This window comes from Procambarus clarkii, chromosome 48 (assembly GCF_040958095.1).
Source record: "Procambarus clarkii isolate CNS0578487 chromosome 48, FALCON_Pclarkii_2.0, whole genome shotgun sequence".
In the NCBI taxonomy this organism is placed as follows: domain Eukaryota; kingdom Metazoa; phylum Arthropoda; class Malacostraca; order Decapoda; family Cambaridae; genus Procambarus; species Procambarus clarkii.
In genome coordinates, this window is record NC_091197.1 from 6544443 (window position 1) to 6554526 (window position 10084).

Here is a 10084-nt window from a genome sequence, read left to right on the forward strand (position 1 = left end):
TTATTCAAATGTACTCGGCTAATTTATTTGTAATTATATCTTTTGAAAATCCAATGTGGTTTATTTGTCAATATATTCTCCCATGATGCCATAGTTTCTAGCGCATTTCTTATACACACCTGCCTGATTAGAATAACTTAAATAGGATTAAATGCTTCTTGACCAGAATATAGATGGCTATAATACTCTGGCCAGGTGTTTGGTGAGGTCCTTGGTGGTAACGCAGACGAAGAGGCTGGAGATGGTTTACTCTGCATCTGGAGGGGCTTCCCTGCCCCGCCTCTTCTCTTCATATGCCACAACGTACACATTACAAAGTGCTAACCTCACCAGAAGCGCACGAACCCAACAACCCACCTAACATAACCTTCTGATGCATAGGGAAACGTGGATGTCTGCGAGTCGCTACCTTTCATAGTACTCTGTATTTTGTACGATGGCAACCATAACGTACACATGAGTAGCATTAGTTGAGTGGAGGGGTTGAGAGCCAGCGGTATAGACAAGGTTCAGCGTGCGGCCGTCAGACAGACTGAGCAGCATAAGCTGGAAATAAGTCTCAGTTGAGGAACGAAACCTGAACGAGCATTATTAGTTGAGGACCAGTAAGGTATATATATATTTATTGTCAACCTGAATACCGTGGATAGCTTCACTCACCTGAACGCTAGGAGCTGCCAACACCCAACCTCCAGCAAGAGGAGACTGTCGCTCTATCAACTGCGCTACTGAGCTAGCCACCATGGAGAAGGAATAAAGAGGCATCTAATTGCTGCCCAAACTGGACCTTAAAGCCCTCTCCCGGGCTGCTGAAGGTCGGGTGTTCGAGGCTCATAGTACCCAGGTGAACTAAATGTTATTGTCCACGGTATTGTGGTTGACAGTTTATATGACTCAGACGCGGATCACCAAATTCTCCTGTGGTCGAGTGGCAGCCCGGCGGCAGTCGGACTGACCCTGACCAACCTATTACAATCCCATACCGCCCATGTGTCATCTTGATATATATATATATATATATATATATATATATATATATATATATATATATATATATATATATATATATATATATATATATATATATATATATATATATATTCTGCAAAGGTTTTAAAACATATTTATGAATTATTTTATCATTATTAGCTGAAGATAACAAGAGAAGATGAATACAAGGAAAGTGTAGACAAAAATTAGCCGCACAGATCACACATTTGTCCTTAGCGGAGGTAACATTAGCGGGAGACATCAGTGGGGGACCTTTATAACTGGCATATTTATCACAGGAACAATTTGCACTCAGTTCTCGCATCTTACAATTATATTTTCGTCTTAAAGCAGCAAGTAAGCCTTTCATTAATAATTCTTTACTATTCTCGTGTCGTAAATAAGGAAACTAAGGAAATATTTCCTGTTCATCAAGCTACGACACTTTTTAAAATGAAGCATTACTCCAAGAGGTGACATCTGGTGGAAAGGTTTGAATAATGTTCTCCATGACTCCTCGTGGCCCCGAGACTGTCCTTATGGACAAACATCAGGGACAATGTGATCACAGAATTTACAGAAGAACTGCACGTCGAGGAAGGAGACCTGGGCGCCGCTGGAGCAGAGGGTGGTGTCGGTGATGATCTGGAGGTCCTCCCGCTCCGGCGAGAACATGATCCACGCCATCTCACACCCGCACCTCAGCGGGTTGTCTGTCAACACCAACACTCTAGTTACAACAATGACCTGCCTTCCTCATCACAATATATTTGTAGTAGACTAGGGGGTACCCGGTGGTGTCCGGGTCTCTCTCTCTCCTCTCCCTCCTCACCAAGTCTTCCCACTTTCCCATCTTTCTCCATCCTTCTCTACCCTCCTTCCTCTCACTCCCCGCTTCTTCCATCTTTCCCTCTCCCCTCTAAGCTCCAATTACTTGGGGTGGACGGCAGAGCGACTTCTTGCCGGTCGGCGTTCAATCCCCGACCATCTAAGTGGTTCGGCACCCCATTCCTCCCCCCATTCTATCCTAAATCCTTATCTTCATATCCCTTCCAAGTGCTATATGGGATGTAATGGCTTGGCGCTCTCCCATGATAATTACCTTACCCTACTCTCTCCCCCCTCCTCTCCCCCTCTGCCACACCGCCTCCCTCCTCATCCCTCTTATCTCCCTCTTATCTTCCCCTCTTATCTTCCCCTCTCCACGTTCATCTTCACCTTCTCCCCTTTTATTCCCATCTTCCCTCCATACTCCTTCACCTCTACCTCATCCATTTGTTCCCCCCTCTCTCCTTCCTCCCTCCCTCGTTCTCCTTCACTCCTCCTTTGTCTGTCTGTCTGTCTGTCTGTCTGTCTGTCTGTCTGTCTGTCTGTCTGTCTGTCTGTCTGTCTGTCTGTCTGTCTATCTGTCTGTCTGTCTGTCTGTCTGTCTGTCTGTCTGTCTGTCTGTCTGTCTGTCTGTCTGTCTCTCTCTCTCTCTCTCTCTCTCTCTCTCTCTCTCTCTCTCTCTCTCTCTCTCTCTCTCTCTCTCTCTCTCTCTCTCTCTCTCTCTCTCTCTCTCTCTCTCTCTCTCTCTCTCTCTCTCTCTCTCTCTCTCTCTCTCTCTCTCTCTCTCTCTCTCTCTCTCTCTCTCTCTCTCTCTCTCTCTCTCTCTCTCTCTCTCTCTCTCGCAAACACACAGCATAACAATGTTAGCTTTACTATTGTTACTTGGAAACAACGTTTTGGTTGTGTGATGAGAAGATAATAATATGTAAATACTCTCCGGAAAACCAAACCCATATTTCAGATGTCACAGGAGTCGCAGGTACTCGCAACAGGAGCCGATTCTATTAAAAGGTGGCAGTGGGACCAACCCTGACCTGCCTATTACAATCCCATACTACCTATGTGTCATCTTGAAAAGTTGAGTGAAGCAAACCCTAATTGTCTGGCTTACTTCCTTGAACAGACAAACAAACGTTTTCTTTTAAATATATATATATAGTCCTACTACACCTGACAAATAATTGTATTTGCTTCATCCCCTATTTTCGCCTTACATTTTCCTTTATTCTACCTGTCTTCACCTGAACCCGTACTGGTATAAATCTAACGCGATTTGTATTTTCTTCAGCACCGTTCCTGTGCCAGGTAAGTCCACTACGGGCTCACCATAGCCCGTGCTACTTGGAACTTGTTCCGAGTAGCTGAATCTATATCAACTATAACAACGTATTTTCTTCCCCAGCCGCACAGACTCTTTTTCACACTGCGACCCGTTGAGTGTGTGGACACAGTGCGACCCAAATGTCTGAAGGTTAGAGCTACTCCCCTTGACGGTCACGCTTTCCGGAAAAGTGATATTCTAAAGGTCGTGAAGGACGTTACCGGCATCACACCCACTGACATTGGTCAGGAAGGTAATGATATCGTGCTCTTCTTGTCATGTGAGGAAGAGCAAGAAAAGGTTTGGTCAACATATTTCAGCCACGTTATTGTGACTCATCGTCTGCAGCTAGAAAAATTCTTGACCAGCGAGGCGATACTTCGCAAGGAGCATCACCTACATCCTCACTTCCCACGTCAGTTCCTGGCCGGAAGAACTGTTTTCACCAGCAGGACCAGCCAATGGATCGCTGACCGACCGCAACAAGAGATCATGGACGATATCGAGGACGAAAATCCGAGCCTGGGGTGTATTTAACCTAGAGTTCTGCAGCACCGACAAATCTTCAATGAAGATTACATAGCTGCGGCCACCCAAGCTGCCACACAAGGTTTTTACTGCTTCGGCTTCGTAATACAACCCTCACCAAGTAAAAAAGGAACGATACCATGAGATCCAGCAGTGCTTCAAGTGCTACGAGCTCTCCCACCCGACCAACAAGTGTCAGCACCCTGTCCAGAGGTGCAGCCTGTGCGCACTGGACCAACACTACTTCATATGCAAGGCAACAGTCCATCGCTGTTTGCTCTGTGATGGCAATCACCCCGCAAATTTCCTACCGTTGCTCCCGCAGACAGGAAAACATTAAGGCTCAGGTTGAACCCAAGAGAAACAACCCTCCTTCCTCCGCGACCAGAGCTCCAGGTGCTCAACCCACCACCTCAGCTCCCACCAACCGACTAGAAGATTTGTCAGCCTTACCAAAGAGTGGCTCATCCAACCAGGCGACCCAGCCTTCATAATGGGGACTCAAGGCCCCACAGGCTCCTTCGCAACCCCCCTGCATCACGTGTAGGCATTATTCCTGGTCTTATTAGACTAGTAGAGAGGCTTGCCGGACCGGACAACCACCGTTTTGTCAGTGAACTGAACGTATTAGACCTAACCAATAGCCTGGAACCCATCATAGCTCCTGGTGCAAGTCTCACTGCCTCCACTACCACTCCGGAGACTACCACCAGGACGACCACGAGGTCGATTTCAACACAGACTCCAGAACTACCCATGACCCGGGCGACACAAACAGAGGAAATTCCCTCTCCAGCTCCCAACACTCCTACCATCACCATCTCAGCAGCCGCGCTAGCAGACGTGCTGTTTACAAATGCTAACAGCACCACCAGCGCCCCAGAAATAGCTTCTTCCACCAATCCACGACACCTGCGAGGCTGCGAGGCGAAAGACGAAAACACCAACTACGGAAGTTACGGACTCCTCAGACGAGGAAATCTTAGTAGGAGCTCCACCGCCGCACCACAAATACGACACATACTTGGTTCAAGACTATCTCATGGAGGCCACCTCACCAAACGACAACGACAGCACGGCTCAGCCAAAAGTCTCGGGCAAAGAAAAAACGAAAAACCTAGAGGTCTACACTAACCCCACCAGCTCCATAACATGGAAAACCACCATGAAGACTCCCATCCATCGCCAGATCTCTAGTATCAGCTATTAATACAGATAATGGCTCCAAAGAGCTTCCACTTACGGGCTCACCATAGCCTGTGGTACTGGAACTTCATGTTCTGAGTAGCTGAATCTAAAGAACAACAACAACAAGAGTATTTTCTTATCACTTGAGAATGAACCATGTAGGTTCGAAACGTTGTGCAATTTTATAATAAGTGTAATACATTTTATAGTTATTTGCTTCATTTTCTTCACCTCGGAAACGAACATGACTTTTGGAGAACTCCTCCTCCAACTAAACCCTGATGCAAGAACACTAGCTAGAGGGATAGTAGCCCTAAACCAGACAATAGTTAATGCAGAATATGCTGTCATATTCAGTGCCTATATATATATATAGAAGAAAACACAGTCAAATAAATGATCTAATAAGTTTGAAAAGGCAGAGCATTCTTGTCCATATCTGATATATATTTTAAAACTAATTTCCTAGTTTTCATCTTTCTACTTTTCTCCCCGATGTAAACCATGCCACAGGTCTTATTAGGACATTTATCAACCCTGAACACTCTGCATTGTCTTTTTTGAGGCAATAATGAACTATTTTCTGGTTGATAGGATAATAAACACTTATTTACTAGTTAGTGAAATACTTGTCACTTGTCTAATAGTTGGCGAAAATATAGGGCATTCACCTACAATATTGGGCACCTGCTGACTGTTATTTCAAATATGGGTGACTTATCTACTAGCAAATATGAGAGCCGGAAGCTCACCTTCCAGGTCGAGAATGCCATCAGGGACGAGCTGGTCGAAGACGTGCTTCCACGACTCCTCAAAGAGATCAATCACTAAATTGCTTCGCATCGATACTTCCGCGTTGAACACCAACCCTGCGGAAGACTTGACTGAGTTAGACATTGCTTCTCTTATCTTCTCCATTCGCTTCCTAGTTTTTTGCTCCCATTAAAGGTCAATGATTTACTATTCACCAATTTATCAACTGGAACTAAGGGATGATGATGGGGTGTAAATACACGTGTTACCGACGTACCGTGGAAGGTGTCGTGGTGGATGGTTGAGATCAGGTTGTGGTCTGCGATGACGGTCTTCAGGGTCTGGCTCGGGGTGGCGATGGTATACTCGTTCAGGTCTGTGAGCTCGTTCCCTTGCACATCAATTGTGTTCAGGTAGTGCAGCTGCATAAATAGATTAGGTGGGAGCACATCGAGATTAATTCTTCCGATATAAATTTCTTGTAGTGAGGTTAAATCATCGAAATTAGTTAGCTCTAAGTTTGCGTTGCCGCTAACGCTGAGGACTTCTATGGAGGAGGACAGGATGGACGGCAGCTGGGTAAACGCGTTGTCATCTAGGATCAAAGTGGCCAGTTTCGGATACAATGTAATCACCTCAAATGGAAACGAGTATAGGTCGTTGTTTGCAAGGTTCAGGTAGTTAAGAAGATCTTGGGAGTCGGTGAATGTATGATCTTCAATCACTTTAAGCTTCGTCCCTTGAATAATGATTCGTTCAAACGAGAAACCTGTGAACAATCCTGTTTCGATTGCATTTATATCGTAATTAGGATCACTAGGATCCTGTACAATTCTCAGCTCCAAAAATTGAGTGTAAGGAAATACAGAACTAAATACTCTTGCCAACTCTTCATTACTAGTCACAAGAGAGCAGTCAAGTTTCATATCATAATCTTCGGTAATGCTGCAGGTACACGGCGAAATCGCTGCATCGTCCGGGCAGGGCCACTCTCTAGGCTGAGGGTTCGAGTCCTGGACGGGGTTAACCAAGGCGGGAGTGACATCCCCCACACCAAGGACCACCACCACACACACCACCACAATCTTCAACACCATCTTACGGCCTCTGTGTCGCAGTCAGCGGCTGTCAGCAAGGTGGCGTGTGCTGGTCCACAGCTGTTCTTATATTACACCAGCCTTATCTTATCGCCAGACTTGTCCACAGCTGTCCTTATACTCCTTATCATACTGCCAGGAAGGGCGCGATGGTGGCGCCAGGGAGCCCTGGATATGTGCAGGCATCAGTAATAATGCATGAGGTTGTCCTTTTTGGCAAGACTTAGGGCCTTATAATTTGGTCATTAATTTTTCGCTCTCCAAGGCACGAGTTGCAACACAAGGGTCACAGGCTGTATATGTTGTGATCATCAGATGCTGGTCAGGAGCCAATGATATAATGAGTATTTTCCTCTGGGTCGCCACACTAAGGCGCTGGAAATGGAAGATGGCTGCTTTTAGGTCACTCGTTGTGTTGAGGAGTTTTGTAACTTTAGAAGCAAGTGTGTTTCTTGGCACGTTTTCTTCAGAGAGCTGAAGTTCCAGATCTTACAGGTATACAAATTGATTTGCCGATCCAAATCCTCATACGTATTTGATTAAGGACATTTTCGTGAGCGTGAGAGTTCCACATGAAATACCTGTACTGAGGCAGATGCAATCATACAACTATCTTGTATGTATAGAGCCAGCTTGTATGCATACAAGCACTTTTGTTTGCACAAGAATTATACTTGCACTCCCACACTAGATGCCAGCTCTTCTTTAATGCGTGTGACTATAACCATCTGGCCAACAGTAGGGTTTGCAGAATAACAGGTCCCTTGATAATCTAGGTTTTAGATCTAGAAAACTTAGGTTTTCTCTCCAAAGGAAAGAAAACTAGGTTTACCCACCTCGTGGTTCTGGGCTGCGATGAAGTTTCTCGTGATGATGTTATTTTGTATTGTCCTGTATGCTGTCCTTTGGACTATCCACAATTCAGAATAAATAGTCCTTATTCGTCATCTTCTTCTTGGTTCCTAACACACATGAATTCAGTGATGACTAGTACAGGGAAATGGAGTGCTAGTACGATTTGGAATGTTGGTCAAGGCGTATGCCTATTGCAGACAAGATTACTTAGCTAGACAATTTTTTGTATGGAAAGTGTTCATGGATGTGAGACGAGCATAATCATGAGGCGTTCATGCAGACTCAGACAATAATACAAGTTCTCAATGATGGAGTTGATCCAGTTGGATTGATTTTAGAGCATAATTCGGGCGGGTTTCTTTTGAATAAATGCAAATATGATGTTTCTCTTCCTTCGCAATCAGCGTTTCGGGAGGAAATGGAACAAAGGTTTCACAAAATCCACGTATATACTGTGCTACGGTATAACTAGACCTTGGTAACATACAGCTAAATATGTGATCAGTGAGACACTTCTCTCAGGAGTCCTGAGCGAGCGGCCATGACACCTTGCCCACACAGTCAGCTTCATAGGATTTGAATTTAGCTACTGACTCCAAGCTCCCAAATATCATTTAGTGTTACATTATTTTCCCAGACAATTGAAATTAGTTAATAGTAAATAATGCCAATATTAGGAGCCACTGGAGGACATTGAGCAAAATATTAAATATGGCAAAATATTAAGTAAGTTGGTATACCTACATGCCAGGATGGCACCAGCCCTGTAGTGATGCCTTTAGTCATTAACTGTGAATGCTGCTCGCCAGCAGACTTCGCATGTGACCTCGTGCAGAGTGAAGGCACCCTGGCAGGATCCTCACCACCTGCCATGACTGCAGAAGTGTATAATTGGATGAGAGTGAAAGTGTTTACGAACCGGTAACTATAAGTACAGTACATCTTGTTTTTTTTTTAGAAGCTGAGTGATTGCGTGTGTAATTATCTCTCGCGAGATGACCTCTACGAGTGTACCCAGTGGCACTCGCCCAGGGAAATACCTGTAACAGGTGCGGATTACAAGTACAAGGGACGAGTACGTGAAGGCGTTGACACGCTTCACTGGAGACTTATGTCACCTGAGTGTCGCATTCAGCAGTGGGGCGTGGAAGGAAGCACATGCACTTAACATAAAGTTGGGACGTTGATAATTCTACGCAGGTGTCTGATTAACTTCGAACTTTATTGATTGATTTCGAATGCCACGTGTACAACCTGATCATCTAGATTAGAGCCCCGTGGGTCCCTTAAAATTACTGCAGTGATCACGAAGAAGAGTTGAGTGATTGGGAGTCAGTACAGTGTTAAGCAAGGCTGATCTTTTGGAAGAATTTCCGTCGTTCATTTCGACTAATCACATGTCCCTCTGATCAGATTAGATTTGTATGACCCAAATGCAAAGTAAAGAAATTCTAATGTATTAGTGTTAAGTTTAATGAATAAAAGTGTTAACTATTCGACACGTTTCATTGAAACTTTCTCCCATTATAGATCTTGCGAATCCCTTTCATGTCTTAAAATGACACTTGAAATGACACGTGCTAATCACATAACTCAAAATTTGTCATGTACACTTCATTGTTCTCCCTGCCGAAGAACTATTTTGGAGAACACAAGCTCAAGTGAGATCGCTGACTCTGGAACACTTGTTTGAGGTGGCTATCATCTGTGAGGACCTCTCCTCGAGGAGTTGACCTTAGTAAGCGTGTCACTGTTCTGAAAATAAACTATTCTAGGATAACCTCTGCTAGCTGTCTGCCCTAGGCGACATTACAGACAGAAGTAGTCTAGAAATCGAAGGCCCCACCCAACATCGGTATCTGATTACAAACTGGAAGTCGCCCACGACTTAGTGTACCTGGGTTCCACAATCTCTGACAATCTCTCTCTTGACCTGGAGCTCAACAAACGCATCGGTAAGGCATCTACAACCATGTTCAGTCTGACAAAGAGAGTAAGCTGGACCGACAATAAGCTGACCGAGTACACAAAGATCCAGGTTTACAGAACCTTCGTCCTGAGCACTCTCTTATATGGCAGTCCTGGACACTTCGCGCCCGACAGGAAAGAAAGCTGAACGCCTACAACATGCGCTACCTGGGAGTCTACCTGGGGCTGCCGTGCGGTGTTGACGTGTTGTTTGACCACTCCGGCAGTTTGGGGTAGTTGCCGTTTTCACCAGCATGGGGTGTGGGTGTCTCTACCCTCCCTGCTGTTCCTGGTGGTGGGGACGTGGCGTGTTTTGCGATGGACAGCCCTATTCCCGCTGTCGTGCGGTTAAACTCCATCGGATTGGAGTTTACTGGCCGTGCTGGTTACCCGCTGGTGGACGTGATATTGAGTGACATGCTTCGTGTCCCGGTTGGGGACGTATATGGTGTTGAGCTGGTCACTGCTCACCGTGTCATCATCAAGTTTGTGGGTGAGGCGGTGTATCGTGCTTTTCTACGGAGGTACGAGGGACGTACTTTGCAACTGCAGGATG

The 10084-nt window shown here is 45.3% G+C and overlaps 1 protein-coding gene across 1 annotated transcript; it reads right to left on the reverse strand.

The window, feature by feature from the left end:
- Positions 1-1123: 1123 nt before the first annotated feature.
- Positions 1124-6756, reverse strand: LOC123764700 (oplophorus-luciferin 2-monooxygenase non-catalytic subunit). Its single transcript, XM_045752720.2, has 3 exons — positions 5886-6756; positions 5608-5724; positions 1124-1703 (listed from the first exon to the last, which is right to left on the reverse strand). Exons 1-3 carry the CDS (start codon positions 6703-6705, stop codon positions 1528-1530), a joined length of 1113 nt encoding a protein of 370 aa, XP_045608676.2. The 5' UTR covers positions 6706-6756; the 3' UTR covers positions 1124-1527.
- Between the last annotated feature and the right edge of the window lie 3328 nt (positions 6757-10084).

Coding starts and splice junctions, on each gene's coding strand:
- LOC123764700 (XM_045752720.2), bottom strand. CDS start 6,705: ATGGTGTTGAAGATTGTGGTGGTGTGTGTGGTGGTGGTCCTTGGTGTG. Junction 5,725..5,885: donor CCACCACGACACCTTCCACG/GTACGTCGGTAA, acceptor AGTCTTCCGCAG/GGTTGGTGTTCAACGCGGAA. Junction 1,704..5,607: donor TGGCATTCTCGACCTGGAAG/GTGAGCTTCCGG, acceptor TGGTGTTGACAG/ACAACCCGCTGAGGTGCGGG.